This window comes from Salvelinus fontinalis, chromosome 11 (assembly GCF_029448725.1).
Source record: "Salvelinus fontinalis isolate EN_2023a chromosome 11, ASM2944872v1, whole genome shotgun sequence".
Taxonomy (NCBI): Eukaryota; Metazoa; Chordata; class Actinopteri; order Salmoniformes; family Salmonidae; genus Salvelinus; species Salvelinus fontinalis.
The window spans coordinates 42610590-42631638 of record NC_074675.1 but is presented as its reverse complement, the minus strand read 5'-3'; the positions used below and the strand labels follow the sequence as shown (position 1 = coordinate 42631638).

The following is a 21049-nucleotide window of genomic DNA, read 5'->3' as shown; positions in this document are numbered from 1 at the left end:
CTTCTCCTTTTGGTGTCAGGAGTGAATTACAACTAGTTTAGAGCTTAAGATGTAATAATGTATACGTATTGTACTCAGAGGTGACTTTCTACACTGAACAAAAATATAAACGCAACATGCAATCATTTTACTGAGTTACAGGTCATGTAAGGAAATCTGATGCCAGATGTGGAGGTCCTGGGCTGGCGTGGTTACACGTGGTCTGTGGTTTGAGGCCGGTTGGACGTACTGCCAATTTCTCTAAAATGACGTTGGATGCGGCTTATGGTAGAGAAATGAACATTCAGTTCTCTGGCAACAGCTCTGGTGAACATTCCTGCAGTCAGCATGCCAATTGCACACTCCCTCAAAACATGGACATCTGTGGCATTGTGTTGTGTGACAAAACTGAACATTTTAGTGGCCTTTTACTGTCCCCAGCACAAGGTGCACCTGTGTAATGAGCATGCTGTTTATTCAGCTTCTTGATATGCCACGCCTATCAGGTGGATGGATTGTCTTGGCAAAGGAGAAATGCTCACTAACAGGCATGTAAACAAATTTGTGCAAAATATTTTAGAGAAATAACCTTTTTGTGCATATGGAACATTTTTGGGATCTTTTATTTCAGCTCATGAAACATGGGACTTTACATGTTGCTTTTTATATATTTTTTCAGCTTACAGCCAAGTTGCTAGTTAGTTAGTTAGCTAGCTAGCTAATGTTATCTAGTTTATATTAACCAGTAATCCCAAATATGCCTAAACGTTTTACAACGTTAGCTGTGATCTTGAGGCTTCATGGGGGTAGGATAGTTTGTTCTTACCCCCCTATCAAGCCTAGGTAGCCCTACTGTCTACTGGCCAAATTAGCACATTTTCTTAACAGCTTCTCACTTCTTTGTTTCTCCGTTTGTCAGTTTGTCCACACCGTTTACACACTCATTCGTGGCACCCAAATTGAAAAATAACAGTTGGAACTCCGCAGCAGAAAATACGTGATTCTTGTTGCTAGGCTACCAGTTAGGGATTTTAGCTTGCGGTTGTGCATTCCTTTATCCAGAGGTAATACACCATTTATAGTGTCTGATATAGTGATGTGGATTTTATATTTGTCAAATTATTGAGCATTTTTTATTTTACAAGTTCTCCTTTACAATTGCGACCTGGCCAAGATAAAGCAAAGCAGTTCGACACATACAACAACACAGAGTAAAACAAACATACAGTCAATAATACAGTAGAAAAATAAGTCTATATACAATGTGAGCAAATGAGGTGAGATAAGGGAGGTAAAGGCAGAAAAAGGCCATGGTGGTGAAGTAAATACAATATAGCAAGTAAAACACTGGAATGGTAGATTTGCAGTGGAAGAATGTGCAAAGTAGAGATATAAATAATGGGGTGCAGAGGAGCAAAATAAATAAATACAGTAGTGGGAGAGGTAGTTGTTTGGGCTAAATTATAAATGGGCTATGTACAGGTGCAGTAATCTGTGAGCTGCTCTGACAGCTGGTGCTTAAAGCTAGTGAGGGAGATAAGTGTTTCCAGTTTCAGAGATTTTTGTAGTTCGTTCCAGTCATTGGCAGCAGAGAACTGGAAGGAGAGGCGGCCAAAGGAAGAATTGGTTTTGGGGGTGACCAGAGAGATATACCTGCTGGAGCGCGTGGTGGGTAGTATATGGGGCTTTGGTGACGAAACGGATGGCACTGTGTTAGACTGCATCCAACTTATTGAGTAGGGTATGGAGGCTATTTTGTAAATGACATCGCCGAAGTCGAGGATCGGTAGGATGGTCAGTTTTACAAGGGTACGTTTGGCAGCGTGAGTGAAGGATGCTTTGTTGCGAAATAGGAAGCCAATTCTAGATTTAACTTTGGATTGGAGATGTTTGATGTGAGTCTGGAAGGAGAGTTTACAGTCTAACCAGACACCTAGGTATTTGTAGTTGTCCACATATTCTAAGTCAGAACCGTCCACTCCAGAGTAGTGATGTTGGATGGGCGGGCAGGTGCAGGCAGCGATCGGTTGAAGAGCATGCATTTAGTTTTACTTGTATTTAAGAGCAATTGGAGGCCACGGAAGGAGAGTTGTATGGCATTGAAGCTCGTCTGGAGGGTTGTTAACACAGTGTCCAAAGAAGGGCCAGAAGTATACAGAACGGTGTAGTCTGCGTAGAGGTGGATCAGAGACTCACCAGCAGAAAGAGCGACATCATTAATGTATACAGAGAAAAGAGTCGGTCCAAGAATTGAACCCTGTGGCACCCCCATAGAGACTGCCAGAGGCCCGAACAACAGGCCCTCCGATTTGACACACTGAACTCTATCAGAGAAGTAGTTGGTGAACCAGGCGAGGCAATCATTTGAGAAACCAAGGCTATCGAGTCTGCCGATGAGGATTTGGTGATTGACAGTCGAAAGCCTTGGCCAGGTGAATGAATACGGCTGCACAGTATTGTTTCTTATCGATGGCGGTTAAGATATCGTTTAGGACCGTGAGCCGGCTGAGGTGCACCCATGACCAGCTCTGAAACCAGATTGCATAGCGAAGAAGGTATGTTGGGATTCGAAATGGTCGGTAATCTGTTTGTTGACTTGGCTTTCGAAGACCTTAGAAAGGCAGGGTAGGATAGATATAGGTCTGTAGCAGTTTGGGTCAAGAGTGTCCCCCCCTTTGAAGAGGGGGATGACCGCAGCTGCTTTCCAATCTTTGGGAATCTCAGACGACACGAAAGAGAGGTTGAACAGGCTAGTAATAGGGGTTGCAACAATCAAACTCAAATAAATATTCAGAAATTGTCCTTATTTAGCATATCAAAATGCATATCAAGACCCGGATATGGACCTCAGCCAAGAGCATATACAGTGGGGAGAACAAGTATTTGATACACTGCCTATTTTGCAGGTTTTCCTACTTACAAAGCATGTAGAGGTCTGTAATTTGTTTCATAATTTTTATCATACACTTCAACTGTGAGAGACGGAATCTAAAACAAAAATCCAGAAAATCACATTGTATGATTTTTAAGTAATTAATTTGCATTTTATTGCATGACATAAGTATTTGATACATCAGAAAAGCAGAACTTAATATTTGGTACAGAAACCTTTGTTTGCAATTACAGAGATCATACGTTTCCTGTAGTTCTTGACCAGGTTTGCACACACTGCAGCAGGGATTTTGTCCCACTTCTCCATACAGACCTTCTCCAGATCCTTCAGGTTTCGGGGCTGTCGCTGGGCAATACAGACTTTCAGCTCCCTCCAAAGATTTTCTATTGGGTTCAGGTTTGGAGACTGGCTAGGCCACTCCAGGACCTTGAGATGCTTCTTACGGAGCCACTCCTTAGTTGCCCTGGCTGTGTGTTTCGGGTCGTTGTCATGCTGGAAGACCCAGCCACGACCCATCTTCAATGCTCTTACTGAGGGAAGGAGGATGTTGGACAAGATCTCGCGATACATGGCCCCATCTAGCCTCCCCTCAATACGGTGCAGTCGTCCTGTCCCCTTTGCAGAAAAGCATCCCCAAAGAAGTATGTTTACACCTCCATGCTTCACGGTTGGGATGGTGTTCTTGGGGTTGTACTCATCCTTCTTCTTCTTCCAAACACGGCGAGTGGAGTTTAGACCAAAAAGCTCAGACCACATGACCTTCCCCCATTCCTCCTCTGGATCATCCAGATGGTCATTAAGAGTAGGGGTGTTAACCCCGGTGTCCTGGCTAAATTCCCAATCTGGCCCTCAAACCATCATGGTCACCTAATAATCCCCAGTTTACAATTGGCTCATTCATCCCCCTCCTCTCCCCTGTAACTATTCCCCAGGTCGTTGCTGCAAATGAGAACGTGTTCTCAGTCAACTTACCTGGTAAAATAACGGTAAAATAAAAAAAAAAAAAAAAAAATTGGCAAACTTCAGACGGGCCTGGACATGCGCTGGCTTGAGCAGGGGGACCTTGCGTGCGCTGCAGGATTTTAATCCATGACGTTACTGTGTTACTAATGGTTTTCTTTGAGACTGTGGTCCCAGCTCTCTTCAGGTCATTGACCAGGTCCTGCCGTGTAGTTCTGGCCTGATCCCTCACCTTCCTCATGATCATTGATGCCCCACGAGGTGAGATCTTGCATGGAGCACCAGACCGAGGGTGATTGACCGTCATCTTGAACTTCTTCCATTTTCTAACAATTGCGCCAACAGTTGTTGCCTTCTCACCAAGCTGCTTGCCTATTGTCCTGTAGCCCACCCCAGCCTTGTGCGGGTCTACAAGTTTATCCCTGATGTCCTTACACAGCTCTCTGGTCTTGGCCAGTGTGGAGAGGTTGGAGTCTGTTTGATTGAGTGTGTGGACAGGTGTTCAAACAGGTGCAGTTCAAACAGGTGCAGTTAATACAGGTAATGAGTGGAGAACAGGAGGGCTTCTTAAAGAAAAACTAACAGGTCTGTGAGAGCCGGAATTCTTACTGGTTGGTAGGTGATCAAATACTTATGTCATGCAATAAAATGCAAATTAATTACTTAAAAATCATACAATGTGATTTTCTGGATTTTTGTTTTAGATTCCGTCTCTCACAGTTGAAGTGTACCTATGATAAACAATTACAGACCTCTACATGCTTTGTAAGTAGGAAAACCTGCAAAATCGGCAGTGTATCAAATACTTGTTCTCCCCACTGTACATTGTATGTGCTGTGAAAAAATACTGAACTCAGCAAAAAAAGAAACGTTCCTTTTTCAGGACCCTGTCTTTTAAAGATAATTTAACGACTTCACAGGCAACAGCGTTGGCTATGGGCACAAACCCACCGTCGCAGGACCAGACAGGACTGGCAAAAAGGGCTCTTCACTGACGAGTCGCGGTTTTGTCTCACCAGGGGTGATGGTCAGATTCACGTTTATCGTCGAAGGAATTAGCGTTACACCGAGGTCTGTACTCTGGAGCGGGATTGATTTGGAGGTGGGGGGTCCGTCATGGTATGGGGCGTTGTGTCACAGCATCATCGGACTGAGCTTGTTGTCATTGCAGGCAATCTCAACGTTGCGTGTTACAGGGAAGACATCCTCCTCCCTCATGAGGTACACTTCCTGCAGGCTCATCCTGACATGACCCTCCAGCATGACAATGCCACCAGCCATACTGCTCGTTCTGTGCGTGATTTCCTGCAAGACAGTAATGTCAGTGTTCTGCCATGGCCAGCGAAGAGCCCGGATCTCAATCCCATTGAGCACGTCTGGGACCTGTTGGATCGGAGGGTGAGGGCCAGGGCCATTCCCCCCAGAAATATCCGGGAACTTGCAGCTGCCTTGGTGGAAGAGTAGGGTAACATCTCACAGTAAGAACTGTCAAATCTGGTGCAGTCCATGAGGAGGAGATGCACTGCAGTACTTAATGCAGCTGGTGGCCACACCAGATACTGACTGTTACTTCTGATTTTGACCCCCCCCCTTTGTTCAGGGACACATTATTCCATTTCTGTTAGTCACATGTCTGTGTAACTTGTTCAGTTTATGTCTCAGTTGTTGAATCTTGTTATGTTCATACAAATATTTACACATGTTAAGTTTGGTGAAAATCAACACAGTTGACAGTGAGAGGACATTTCTTTTTTGGCTGAGTTTATGTTGGCCTACTTCCAGTATTTGTCAACACGTAGAGAAAATATGATGTCAACATGGCCTATCTAATGAGTCAATATTCGGCCATACTGTAACGGCTTTCGTCGGTGGAAGGAGAGGAGGACCAATGCGCAGCGTGGTACGTATCCATATTTATTTGAATACTTTTCAATATTGAACAAAACAATAAACAGACGAAAACCAACAAAGCTACAGTCCCGAACTAGTGAACACAGACAAAACAGGAACACACGAACAGGAACAATCACCCACAAAACACACTACAAAATAGGCTACCTAAATATGGTTCCCAATCAGAGACAACGCAAAACACCTGTCTCTGATTGAGAACCATATCAGGCCAAACACAGAAATAGACAAACCAGACATACAACATAGAATGCCCACACAGATCACACCCTGACCAACCAAAACATAAAACATACAAAGCAAACTATGGTCAGGGTGTGACACATACCATGTATAATATCCGGAGGGAATCCAAAAATGATATCTGCACGAAAGAAAAATATGAATTTCATATGTCCAATTATTGAGCATGTGCTGAAAAATCTGAAATGCATCTGAAATCGTCCTTATTTTCAGCATATCAAGAAGCATTTTAAGATCCCGATATGAACCTCAGCCATGAGATGCATATCTGGACTCAATATAGTATATATATAGAATATAGAATATATATAGAATATAGAAAACACAGATATGCAATGTATAGGATGTCGAATGAGTCTATTCCGGATATGGACTCATTCGATATCCTGAGATTCATGTACGTGACATTCTATACATTGCGTATGAAATGTCCATCCTCACAAATTCTGAATCCAGGTGTGTCTTTAAGACATATATAATATTGGGATTACTCCGAATATCACACATGGACAATGTAATTCAAGGGTTTTTCTTTATTTTTACTATTTTCTACATTGTAGAATAAAAGTGAAGACATCAAAACTATGAAATAACACATATGGAATCATGTAGTAACCAAAAAAGTGTTAAACAAATCAAAATATGTTTTAGGTTTTAGATTCTTCAAAGTAGCCAAAGTAGCCACTTCAAAGTAGCAGCATTTATGACGGCTTTGCACACTCTTGGCCTTCTCTCAACAAGCTTCACTTGGAATGCCTTTCCAACAGTCTTGAAGTTTCACATATGCTGAGCACTTGTTGGCTGCTTTTCCTCTCTGCGGTCCAACTCATCCCAAACCATCTCAATTGGTTTGAGGAGGGCTGCTTGTGGAGTCCAGATCTGTTGAGGTGGGCTGATTGTGGAGGCCATGTCATCTGATGAAGCATTCCATCCCTCTCCTTCTTGGTCATATAGCCCTTACACAGCCTGGAGGTGTGTTGGGTCATTTTCCTATTAATACAAATGATAGTCCCACTAAGCCCAAACCAGATGGGATGGCGTATCGTTGCAGAATGTTGTGGTAGCCATGCTAGTTAAGTATGCCTTAAATTCGAAAAATAAATCACAGACAGTGTCACCAGCAAAGCACCCCCACACCATCACACCACCTCCTCCATGCTTCACGGTGAGAACTACACATTCGCAGATCATTCGTTCACCTATACAGCATCTCACAAAGACACAGCGATTCAAACTAAAAAAATCTCAAATTTGGACGTCAGACCAAAGGACAGATTTCCACTGGTCTAATGTCCATTGCTTGTGTCCTTTAGTAGTGGTTTCTTTGCAGTAATTTGACCATGAAGTCCCGATTCAAGCAGTCTCCTCTGAACAGTTGATGTTGAAATGTGTCTGTTACTTGAACTCTGTGAAGCATTTATTTTGGCAAGAATTTCTGAGGCTGGTAACTCTAATGAACTTATCCTCTGCAGCAGAGGTAACACTGGGTTTTCTTTTCCTGTGGCGGTCCTCATGAGAGCCAGTTTCATCATAGCGTTTGATGGTTTTTGCTACTGCACTTGAAGAAACTTTCAAAGTTCTTGACAGTTTCCGGATTGACTGACCTTCATGTCTTAAAGTAATGGTGGACTGTTATTTATCTTTGCTTATTTGAGCTGTTCTTGCGATGATATGGACTTGGTCTTTTACCAAATAGGGCTATCTTCTGTATACCACCCCTACCTTGTCACAACCCAACTGATTGGCTCAAACGCATTAAGAAGGAAAGAAATTCCACAAATTAACTTTTAATAAGGCACACCTGTTAATTGAAATGCATTCCAGGTGACTACCTCATGAAGCTGGTTGAGAGAATGCCAAGAGTGTGCAAGCTGTCATCAAGGCAAAGGGTGGCTACTTTGAAGAAACTCATATAAAATATATTTAGATTTTTTTAACACTTTTTAGGTTACTACATGATTCCATATGTGTTATTTCATAGTTTTGATGTCTTCACTATTATTCTATAATGTAGAAAATAGTACAAATAAAGAAAAACCCTTGAATGAGTAGGTGTGCCTGAACTTTTGACTGTTACTGTATATTTGGAATGATTTTAAGGTATATTTTATGTCATTTTATCCTTTACTGGATAGAAGAGAGACGGTAGGAAATATATTTTTTTGCTGAAATAGCAGTGGTAGGCTATATGTGATCCAGAGTCAGTGCTTCACATATAGCGACCGTAGGCCACACGTAAAGTTTTTGAATGTTTGTATTTTTTGTAATGCATTGGAAAGTAATTTTTCTCTTTGCTTTGTTTGTAGTTCTCTTTCCTTCACTCTCTCTTTTCTCTTCACCTCTATCCTCATCATCCTCCTCCTTCCCTTCAGCAGGCAGTGATGGTTAGTATTCCCTGGGCCTTGTTTAAAACCTGTAGGGTCAGTCTGTGAGGTTGCAGGTGCCAAGGTCAGGGTGTTGATATTTCAGCAGCAGGCACCACCAGGTCCACAGCCCAGCAGGTTCTGGTTTCCTATCTCTGCTGAAGGTGGTTGAAACCAGGTTGTGCTTCAGACACCTCCAATGGATTCAAGGGTATTGGGAAGGAAAGTGTGTGTGTGCGTGTGTGTGTGTGTGTGTGTGTGTGTGTGTGTGTGAAATAAGGCAATGTCTGCTCACCGTTTGTTGCTGTTAGACTGACAGTAAGAGGTTCGGTATCTGGCAGAACTTAGCAAGAGACAATACAGTATTAGCCTATTTCATACAATATCATTCATCACTGCACCATGTCTCGTCACAGAATCTCAAAATTCCCGAAATTCGATGTGTTTTTTTTTTGTTGAGGTTGTGTTCTTACATATATTATTCTTTTTGGAATACCAGTACCAAAACAGAAGCTGTCTATTACATAATCTATCCTGACTGTTAACATCCCATGACGTCAGCAGGGCTTCCAAGAAGGCAGGCTCCACACTGCTCCTGTAACGATGTGAGCTATCAGCACGGTTGTCGTCACGGCATTTTCCATGAAGGCAAACATGACTGGTCTTGATGGTGTCCTGACTGTACGTATATGGGCTTGGAATGTGATTGTCATGGATCGTATACATTATGTGTGTATTTCGAGGAACAGAAGATCCTAATTTAACGATCTATAAAAAGTTACTTGCATGTCTGGTCAAAGATGAGAGATTGCTGTTACTATAATGCTGCACGCAAACAATATTGTGTACACTAGTTGGTATTATTATTTTGCCAGTGGTTCAGATTGGCTCAGGTTTGTGTGAAGGGAACCACTGACTATCTCAGTCTGTATTGTCAGAGATAGACCAGAGAACTCAATTGTCCTCATGTCACTTGAAGCATCCCAGAAAGCTGTGCATCCACAAAAATGGCCTGTCCTTAAAATACTCCAGCAGAACTTCAGTGAATCACAACTGCAAGGGAATTTGCTGTAAACGTTTAATAGGCCCTTTATGTTTATCAGAAACACAGCTGGAATTGGAAACCAGGCGGTGGGTGAGAGGTGACCGAGCTGCACAGATTCTCAACCCAAATTCTCCCTTGGAGAAAATGGTGCACTCTGGGAGGAAAAATAGAGGACACCTTCCTTCCCACTTTCTCTCTCTCCATGTACCTTTTCGGACCTCGCGGATTGAAATGCCTGCTATTGAATGCGCTTGATTAGGGCTGCACACCTTCAGGTATTGGCTGGCTCATTCGACGTGGACTCTTGAGAGGGTGAAGCAGCAGGCACATAGGAAGGGTGTTGTTTTTATTGTTCACTGAGACTTTTGCTGAGAGGTTTAAGTTGATGTTGGTGTTCTAGTCCAGATCTGGACTCCAACGTAGTTTGTTTACTTTCAGTTTTCTTGTAAAAAGAAAGACAATGAGCTGACATGGTAAGTTGATATATAGCCCTATTTCTTTCTAACACTGCATTTGGTCAGTGGTCAGTGGTGATTAAATGTTTATTAGACATGCTAGAGTTGTCCTTCATTATGACATAATGGGATATTTTCATTTTGCATGAATGTTTTTACTGGGTACATTTTTTGGGAGCTTTGACCGACGGTGTGAATTTAATCCACAGCTTTAGGAATTGACAGAAAGGATGACTCTAATGTGTTCAAAAACACTTTTCTACGTGGAAACAGTCCCTGTGCTCCTCATCTCTGTCCTAAAATAATGTACTTCAGAGTCACGCGCCGGCGAGAGCAGAGAGGTCGGAATCCTCAGAGGTGACAATGGCACTTGCGGAAAAAGAGCTCTCCACTCGGAGCGACATTCCCAAAATAGGCCTTCCTGTTCTGTGTGCACGGAATGACCTGTGGAACTCTACCCTCATTTCACAGTAGATTTCAGCCACCTCATTTCATACCTGAATGCTCAAGCCTCCCCAATGTTAGTCAGGCACATAGGCCTCACAGCCCCCAGACTACCCATTTGACAGCCTTGAAATAATATCACTGAAAGGGACGTTTTTTTTAATTGATAGCAGGGCATGTGAGATAATTGATTAAGGAGTTGATGGGGTTTGAGTTAATGACTGTCTCTTTTGACTGGGGAAATCATTGGCATTGATTGATGTGCGTAATTGAGGTAAAGGCTAATTAGTGGGCGACGTGATGTGCTCGTCCTGGTCAGTTGGTCGTGATGTCATCAGAACCTGAGTGCCGGCGCTATTTTGAGCGACTAAAATATGATGGGCGCAGCCCGTCAGTCATTATCAAGCCAGATGAGATAACTTTGGCTCCCTGGCTGTTATTACCTTTAAATTAGGTTCCAGCGACATGCAGGAAGCCCCTTCCATGGCTCCCCCTGTTAACCAGCTTTTCCCAACCTCTCCTCACATCACTCTCTGATCCTCACTCAATATTCCTCCTCTCTCTTTCCGTCTCATTTTCTCACTCTCACCTTGGCTTCTGTACCTACACTACCAGTAAAAAGTTAGGATACACCTACTCATTCAATTTTTTTTTTTTTTGTTGACTATTTTCAACATTATAGAATAATAGTGAAGACATCAAAGCTAAGGAAATAACACATATGGAATCATGTAGTAACCAAAAAAGTGTTAAACAAATCAAAATATATTTTATATTGGAGATTCTTCAAAGTAGCAGCTTTGCACACTGTTTGTCACGTTCCTGACCTGTTTTTCCTTTTTTCTTGTATTTATTTAGTTGGTCAGGGCGTGAGTTGGGGTGGGTTGTCGATGTGTTATTTTCTGTGTTCGGCCGGGTATGATTCTCAATCAGAGACAGCTGTCAATCGTTGTCCCTGATTGAGAATCATACTTAGGCAGCCTGGGATTCACGTGTGTTTTGTGGGTGTTTGTATCTCGTGTCAGTGTTAGTACCACACGGGACTGTTTGCGGTTTTGTCACGTTTGTTGTTTTGTATATTAAGTGTTCAGTCTACGTGAATTAAAAGATGACCACTTTCCACTCTGCATATTGGTCTGATCCTTCTCGCCTCTCCTCCTCGTCCGAGGAGGAGGATTGCGACGCCCGTTACACTGTTGAAATTCTCTCAACCAGCTTCATGAGGTAGTCACCTGGAATGATTTCAATTAACAGGTGTGCCTTGTTAAAGTTAATTTGTGGAATTTCTTTCCTTCTTAATGCATTTGAGCCAATCAGTTGTGTTGTGATAAGGTAGGGGTGGTATACAGAAGATAGCCCTATTTGGTAAAAGACCAAGTCCATATTATGGCAAGAACAGCTCAAAACAGTAAAGAGAAGTCAGTCAATCCGGAAGATTTAAAAAACTTTGAATGTTTCTTCAAGTGCAGTCGCAAAAACCATCAAGAGCAATGATGAAACTGGCTCTCATGAGGACCGCCACAGGAAAGGAAGACGCAGAGTTACCTCTGCTATAGAGGATAAGTTCATTAGAGTTATCAGCCCAAATAAATGCTTCACAGAGTTCAAGTAACAGACACATTTCAACATCAACTGTTCAGAGGAGACTGCGTGAATCAGGCCTTCATAGTCGAATTACTGCAAAGACACCACTACTAAAGACACCAATAAGAAGAAGAGACTTGCTTGGGCCAAGACACACGAGCAATGGACATTAGACCAGTGGAAATCAGAGATTTTTGGTTCCAACTGCCGTGTCTTTGTGAGACGCAGAGTAGGTGAACGGATGATCTCCGCATGTGTGGATCCCGCCGTGAAGCATGGAGGAGGTGGTGCGATGGTGTGGAGGTGCTTTGCTTGTGACACTGTCAGTAATTTATTTAGAATTTAAAGCATACTTAACCAGCATGGCTACCATAGCATTCTGCAACGATATGCCATCCCATCTGGTTTACGCTTAGTGGGACTATAGTGGGACTTTTTAGTGGGACTTTCAACAGAACAATGACCCAACACACCTCCAGGCTGTGTAAGGGCTATTTGACCAAGAAGGAGGGTGATGGAGTGCTGCATCAGATGACCTGGCCTCCACAATCACCTGACCTCAACCCAGTCGAGATGGTTTGGGATGAGTTGGATCGCAGAATGAAGTAAAAACAGCCAACAAGTGCTCAGCATATGTGGGAACTCCTTCAAAATTGTTGGAAAAGCATTCCAGGTGGAGCTGGTTGAGAGAATGCCAAGAGTGTGCAAAGCTGTCATCAAGGAAAAGGGTGGCTACTTTGAAGAATGTAAAATATATTTGGATTTGTTTAACACTTTTTTGGTTACTACATGATTCCATCTGTGTTATTTTATAGTTTTGATGTCTTCACTATTATTCTACAATTTAGAAAATAGTCAACATAAAGAAAAACCATTGAATAAGTAGGTGTGCCCAAACTTTTGATTGGTACTGTATATCTTCACCCTCCCCTCCCTCTCTCACCCTCCCTTTATCTCTCTCGCCCTCCCTCGCACTCTCGCCCTCCCTCGCACTCTCTCTCTCCCTCGCACTCTCTCTCTTTCTCGCGCTCTGTCTTTCGCACGTCTCGCTCTCTCTGCCCCCCACCCACCCACCCATCCGGTCTCTTTCTCTCTGCCCTATGTACCTTAATCCATCCCTACATATCCCCCCTTATCTCGCTCTCGTGATCTCTTTGTTTCTCCCCTCTCTCTGACTCTCCTGGGAAACAGATTCCATTCAATTAACACCGTCCATCTCTGGTTATAGTGCATTGCGGCGTGATATGACAGGCCCGTAATCTGCTGTTCTGTCATTGCTGATTCATTGAGGTAGACACTTTCCCACTACTACTTTCCCCACCTCCCCTTCTCTCTCCTCCTCCTCTCTCCTCCCTAGGGCCAAACAAGCCCCTCCCCCCTTGGCGGGGGCAAAACATCCACAGATGGTGCTGAGTATAGTGATCATCCAGCGTAGTACTGGAGCAAGAGAGGCAGAGAGAGGTGGAGAGATACTACACAAACAAAGTAAGAGGTGGAGAGCTACTGTACAGACACAGCTGGGGAGAGGGGTGGAGAGAGAATATCCTCAGTTGTAAAAGAGAAGCTTCAGTGAGAAGGACAAAGAGGAAAGAGACACTGCAGAGAAAAAGAGAGAGGGCAATAAATACAGAGCAGCCCTGTGGGGACCAAGAGGTAAACTGACCCTGACAGAGCGCTCGCTGCGCTGCCAGCCCCCGGAGGCGCCAGAGAAGCCCTGAGAGATTTGTCACATTAAGAAGAGCCCCCCAGTGCTCTCCACACACACATGAGCCTACCGCGGCCGCCACTCTCTCACACACACACACGCGAGGGGCAAGCCGGGGAACGTAGCCGGACAGAGGAGTGGAGTGGACTGGATGACAAGAGGAGAGGAAAGTCACTGTTTCACTCAAAAGCCTAGAGGGAGGACCAAGAGAGGACCAAGAGGATTACACGCTGAAAAGGAGTCCTCATTCCCCTCGTGCCGCTCACCCTTGACCCCTGAAGCAAACATGAGCAGCTGCAGGAAGAGGTGCAAGAGGGAAATGTTTAAATTTGCCCAGTACCTGTATAGACTCATCACGGGCACGCTCCATGCAGGTAAAGTTTCTAAGGGGCTTTGTGCCATCACTTCTCTTCTACTGTGTGTTGTGTGAACACTAACTTTCCACTGCTTTCTTAGTCCTGCTGAAGAGGGATGTAGCCGAACGGTTGTGGTAATCTTGGATGTGACGTTGGTTGCTGTATTCTTGGAAGCTGCTTCTAAATGTGCTCATTTATGGTCACTTGCTTCAAGGTGCAAAGCAGAGCCAAGCTTCCACAGACGCATAAAACTGCCACTTTCAGAGCTATCAGGCATTTTATTTCTTGCCATTCCTTGTGGTGTCTAGCTGATGTATACAAGTATGACTCTGGGTCAAGTTACAGTGAAAAATACCAGAGTTGACGTTTGCTTATTACATGTTCCAGATCATTGGGTGTTTGTGTGTATCAGAGAGAAAGAGAGCAGAAAAGAGAGCAATAGAGCTGAAGACAGAAAGAGGGCGAGGAGGAGGTTGGAAGGGACTGAAAGAGTCTTTATCTCGTCGCCTTGGACAGGTGCCTGAAAATATGCCACTCATCGCTAGTAGTGTACAACCCTTCCAGCATGCCTGAGCTGCACCGCACAAATGGGACGTTAGTCATTGAGGACCCTTTACACAGCTTCGTCAAAGAAGCCCAATTATGTTGCATTTGATTGTTTTGTTACAGATAAATCTGTGCATCGTTACAGCTGTGACAACACAGCCTTCTGTCATACCTGGCTGTAATTGATTTATTGAACACTTAGAGCGTCTGACTTTATATGCAGTAGCCTATATGTTATGCTACTTTAATGAATTTGTCATGCTGTTTGTTCCAGTGTATGAGCCACAGAGTTTGTTCATGGGTGAAGCGTATTCTTGGTCATTAAAAGTGACTGAAGTTTAATTCTCATGAATATATTAATCAAGTTGCAAAGTGACCTTGGTCAATGTGTTTGCTGGCTCCTCAGCGAACCTCGACAGGTAAATTATACAGCCATACTGCATCAGGAAAATAATTCCCAAAGTAACTTCCTTGTTCGCATGAGTTAGGTGTGATTTGTAAAACTGTGACTATATTAACAGATTGATTGTAACTTCAGTACTACCTTAACTCTCACGTCTGAGCTTTGGTGATTGGACTGATGGTGAACCAATGAGATTTAAAGAGATGACATTGGATTATATTGGATTACAGCGGATTAAGATGTGACGAGTTACATTCAGAATAAAGGTTACCGATAGTAGCATGTGGATATAACATGATCTATAGATACTGTAAGCATACAGTATTCATAGAATGTGCTTGTATACATTATTCATGAAATGGTGTGTTTGTGTATACCTCTCATTCATTCAGTTGATTTTCATGTATTATGAAGACACTGGCTTTTGTAATGACCGGAGTACATTGTCAACTCTCTATGGTCTCTCTGGGCTAGGATACATAATATCCCTGTCTTTTTAGTACATTAATTTGGCTGCCTCACAGAGGTTCATTGTCTCGCCAGTCGCGACGTGTACGATAGAAGTTTGACTACGATACCAGGTTTAGTATCACGATACCGTCACGAAACTCGATTCAAAAACGATACCACAACAAAAAGAAAGGTGTACTAGCCAAAGTCACAGAATGGCACTTGATCCAGACAGATACTCAGCTACTACTCTGTTCAATTGTTGAATGAATCAATTATTCAATCATAAAATCAATTTGACAATTTGATCAATCTAACTACAAAACAACATCATGGTTATAATTTATTTGAATGGTAAATCTCTATTGATAAACTGGGTCTATTCATAATAGAGGTGAATGCATATTATTCAATAGGAGAGTGTGCATGCATTGAGTTATTGAGCTTGTATTACCTGATTTAATGGAGCTACTGATGTCAAACAATCCCTTCCATTTAGGACTTATTTTATTGGCAACTGCTAGTAGAACATTATTGTATTGTTCTGATCAACAGCAATTGTGTTGAAGAAGCGATCTCATATTTGATAAAAGTGTGTGCTGTATATTTAAGAAAGTAATGACATCATTAGCAAGGCTGAATGTGGCTGTGGAATCAGACTTTGTAGCTATGGCATCTAGTGGAAATCAGACAGGAAGCGAGTGAGACAAAGAAGTGAATTAGTATTTGGTGGCGAGGAAGACGAAGTGAATTAATGAAGTTTTTGATGACAAACTGCTTTGAAATCAGCATATTTTGTGTTATGGTTAGCATATTATCACAAACAAAGTATTAAGGTAGTGAATTGATGTTGCTTCATCTGAAAAGTTAGCCTACTATTAAAGCTGGAAGCTACCGGTATCATCTTACATTGTAAAAGTGTGCTAGCCTGCAATGACATTGTTTTGCGAACAGTAATGAACAGTTTTAATATTTCAAGATTATTGGGAGCTAACAATGCAGCCCAGACAGCTCTAGGAAGGAATGAGTAGGTGGAGCAGGCCCTCTGCTCTTCACGCTATAAAGGGGATGGTCTGATATACAGACTTGATCCTCTCAATCACGTGAGACAAAAGTACCGAACGTTACAAGAACATTTGTACCGAATCTTTTTTTTGTTGTATCGAGAAAGTACCGAAGTTTCGGTATACCGTGTACTACTAGTGTATGAGGACGTCCTAAGCCTTGAAGAGGTGCTAAATTAAAATGCTAATGACCTACAGAGGCAAATGTGCACCTTCTGAAGTGCTAATTAGAACTGCATGTACTTCAATGAATAGCTGCTCCCTACTCATTGCAAATGCTCAGGAATATATATAACATATAATACATTAATACATGTAGAGGACATGTCAGCATTGAGGAGGTTAGCGGTTCAGTACATGACTGGATTTGGTTGGCTACAAACATCTGGTTGCGGCCATGGTCAACCTGGTCAACAACAACAAGTGCTCCGGCGCGTCCTTGCTGATCTTGGGGAGATGTCATGATAGGTGTTCTCCACCAATGGGCAGCCTCGCAGCGAGATGTCAAAAGTGTGCTCCACCGACGGGCAGGGTGTAGCATGGTATTTTCCACTCAATTACACCACTCAATGATGTGGTCAGTCACCATGGGAGGTATGAAGCGTAGAGAGAGGATCATCTCCTCTCCTCCAAGCGCATATTTGTTTCCATACCAACAGGTGATTGTCATTCCCCCTTGTCTCCCCATCAGATCACGTTTCCTCCTATTCATTGAAGCATAGATGTTATTTGCTCATAGTAGCATTGTTCTGGCCTTTCATTTGACAAATTGGTGGATACTATAGGCCTAAGTTAAATACATTTTTGGCAGTCATTTGTGTTTTGAAACCTGATAAATGTTGACTTATTTCAGGTGTGTGGATATACCAGTAAAACAGACCTTTCTAAAAGGCAAGCTCAATCTGCTTATAGTGTAGTTAGTCTTTTCTGGCAATACTCCCTCTATTGACAGATAACGCCTGACTTATTAATTATGAATAGCTATGGATAAATCGAGCAGCTTTAATTCCCATTGGAAGAAGCCCAATTCCTGTAAGCTCACTGACTCCAGCAAACCAAAATGTTGTTATTAACATCTTAAATCCAGTACAGATGTTTTAAGTGTGCATTGCCTCTGTCTGAACCTCCAATCCCCATTGGTTGCATTAAAAAGGGGATTCTGATACCGCAAAGTGTTCACATAATTAAATGGAGTATGTCAAGTGCCAGTATGATACGTTTGATCAATACTAGTATTGATTTGTAAGAAGCCCTATGGATTGGTATGGAGGTGTGGTGCTTTATCTACAATAATAAAATGCAAATGATGGAAAATGACTATCTGGCAGTTATTTGCACATTTGGCGTAGACAGGTTCAAATCAAATTTTATTTGTCACAGGCGCCGAATACAACAGGTGTAGACCTTACCGTGAAATGCTTACTTACAAGCCCTTAACCAACTATGCAGTTCAAGACATAGAGTTAAGAAAATATTTACTAAATAAACCAAAGTAAAAATGTAATAAAAAGTACCAGGTCAATGTGCGGGGGTACAGGTTAGTCGAGGTAATTTGTACATGTAGGTAGGGGTAAAGTGACTATGTATAGATAATAAACAGTGAGTAGCAGCAGTGTAAAAACAAAGGGGGTCAATGTGAATAGTCTGGGTGGCTATTTGATTAATTGTTCAGCAGTCTTATAGCTTAGGGTTAGAAACCTTTAAGGGGCCTTTTGGACCTAGACTTTACGCTCCGGTACCGCTTGCCTTGTGGTAGCAGGGAGAACGGTCTATGACTGGAGTCTGACAATTTTTTGTGCCTTCCTCTGACACCGCCTAGTATATAGGTCCTGTATGGCAGGAAGCTTGGCCCCAGTGATGTACTGGGTCGTATGCACTACCCTCTATAGCGTCTTGCTGTCGGATGCCGAGCAGTTGCCGTACCAGGTGGTGATACAACCGGTCAGGATGCTCTCGATGGTGCAGCTAAAGAACTTTTTGAGGATCTGTGGACCCATGCCAAATATTTTCAGTCTCCTGAGGGGGAAAAGGTGTTGTGCCCTGTTTGGACCATGATCGTTTGTTGGTGATGTGGACACCAATGAGCTTGGAACTCTCAACCTGCTCCACTACTGTCCCGTCGATGTGAATGGGGGAGTGTTCAGCCCTCCTTTTCCTGTAGTCCACGATCAGCTTGTTCGTCTTGCTCATGTTGAGGAGAGGTTGTTGTCCTGGCACCACACTGCCAGGTCTCAGACCTCCTCCCTATAGGCTGTCTCATCGTTGTTGGTGATCAGGGCTACCACTGTTGTGTTGTCAGCAAACTTAAGGATGGTGTTGGAGTCGTGCTTGGATGAACAGGGAGTACAGGAGGGGACTGAGCGCGCACCCCTGAGGGGCCCCCGTGTTGCGGATCAGCGTGGCAGAGGTGTTGTTGCCTACCCTTACCACCTGGGGGCGGCCCTTCAGGAAGTCCAGGATCTAGTTGCAGAGGGATGTGTTTAGTCCCAGTGTCCTTAGCTTAGTTATGAGCTTTGTGGGCACTATGGTGTTGAACGCTGAGCTGTAGTCAATGAATAGCATTCTCACATAGGTGTTTCTTTTGTCCAGGTGGGAAAGGGCAGTGTGGAGTGGAATTGAGATTGCGTCATCTGTGGATCTACTGGGGCGGTATGCGAATTGGAGTAGGTTTAGGGTTTCCGGGATGATGGTGTTGATGTGAGCTATGACCAGCCTTTCAAAGCACTTCATGGCTACCGACGTGAGTGCTTTGGGGCGGTAGTCATTTAGGCAGGTTACCTTTGCTTTCTTGGGTACAGGGACTATTGTGGTCTGCTTGAAACATGTAGGTATTACAGACTCGGTCAGGGAGAGGTTGAAAATGTCAGAAGACAATTGCCTGTTGGTCCGCAAATGACCTGAGTACTCATCCTGGTAATCTGTCTGGCCCCGCGGTCTTGTGAGTGTTGACCTGTTTCAACGTCTTGCTTACATCGGCTATGGATAGCGTGATTACACAGTCGTCCAGAACAGCTGGTGCTCTCATATATGCTTCAGTGTTGCTTGTCTCGAAGCCGTCTCAAGACGATGATGAGACGCAACAAGACGTGCCATCAAACATATGAAGTAGTACACTATCATTCAACCATTGGGGCCAGAAAAGCATTTCTACCTCAGTTAACTACGTATGAAGTAGTCCATTATTATTCAACCTTTGGAGCCAGAAAAGCATTTCTACCTCAGTCAACCCATTGCTACATCAAAATCAGCAGCGGCAAATGATTTACGACTTGAGGTGATTGACATCTATAAGTGTTTTGACCAGATCGATGACCGCATCACTGTGATGATCAGGTAGTAGAAGGATAGATTAAGAAAATTACCTCATATGATTTTAATCGAGTTAATTGTTCTAGAATAGGCTCAACGCCATTGCTTTTTTGATCACTTTACTTTCAAGGCACAGTCCATGTTACATGTTACAGTCACTGAGATGATATCTCTATACATAGGCATGCAGTGCAGTGTGGCACCATACTGTATATAATGGCTTATATAAATTGGCTTATTTCACTGGCAACTAGCATATGAGTGTTGAGGTCTGGTTTATTCATGTGAATGATGAACAATGATAGATTACCATCACATGTTTCAATGTGGCCAAAACCTATCCGACCCTTAAGGTTATGGCGACTACAATAGCTACAGTAGGACTGCGGTTGAATTTATATTCATGGTACACGTTCTATGTTAACACCTTGGCAGAGCAGGGTCCTTGAATTTTTCAGCAGTGCTCAGCCTCAGAGAACAGAGGGAAAACAAATCTGAATTGTACCGGTTCTCTGGCCATAAAACGAAACTGCAACGATTTATCCGTTGTGAGCACGGAGGGAAACACTTACACATCTGCCTTCTAGAATATGTTGTTTATGATGGAGAGAGGAAGAGAAAGAGACTATTCACCAACGTATCAATCAAGTCCATTTAGGTTCTCCAAAGCTGCACGATTTACGCGTTTACTCCTTAGCGGGCCTCATTTCAGAGCCAATCCTTTATCTTGTCAATATCCCCCCCAGACCTTGAGGCAACACTCTCTGCACAAGTGTTCCAAGTCTCTCCTGTACATTTTGTCTTCTGTGCAGCCGATGCCCCTCCCTGCGCTACAGACGGCGTGCTGTAAATCTTCCATTTGCTCCAGATCAGAGGTAGATATTTCCTCGGTTTTTCCTCCCCCTCTCCGGTCGGATGGGCCCCCGAGCATCCGACCTGAGCATTCAGCTGTCACCTGCGGCAGCTCCTGTAATGCATCATCCATTTTCAGCCAAACAGGCTCAAATACCTGCCGCTGATTCCAGAACATTCACGCCTATTTCCCTCCTGTTTTGTTGTTTGTTATTGGATCCGTTACCTGGGGAAAGTTTCCTTAGACCGACTAACTTTAGTCTCTCTAAAGAGGTGTACAGGTCCCTGGATTCTGTTGAAAGAGGTTGTGATCCTTCATTGATTTCAAGTAATTTTTTTTAACCAAATCAATTTGAATTCTGTCGAGACTAACATTTCCACTCCTTACTCTTCCGTATTGTAAAGTGAGAGAAATGTTGAGACATGTTGCCTCCATGAAGACAATCAGTGATGTTCTATATGCTTTCGGAGCTAAATTCTGTCAATT

The 21049-nt window shown here is 43.2% G+C and overlaps 1 protein-coding gene across 3 annotated transcripts in view; it reads left to right on the top strand.

Annotated features, from left to right (window-relative positions):
• Positions 1 to 21049, top strand: part of LOC129865742 (Kv channel-interacting protein 4-like) — a 259212-nt gene that overhangs the window by 62447 nt on the left and 175716 nt on the right. Inside the window, exon 1 of one of the 3 annotated variants that reach the window (XM_055938728.1) lies at positions 13307 to 13956. The exons of the other annotated variants lie outside the window; for them this stretch is intronic. Within the exon in view, the coding sequence (XP_055794703.1) occupies positions 13734 to 13956 (223 nt within the window). The 5' untranslated portion in view covers positions 13307 to 13733. Of the gene's footprint in view, positions 1 to 13306; positions 13957 to 21049 lie in introns of those variants that run through there. 3 annotated transcript variants of the gene reach the window in all.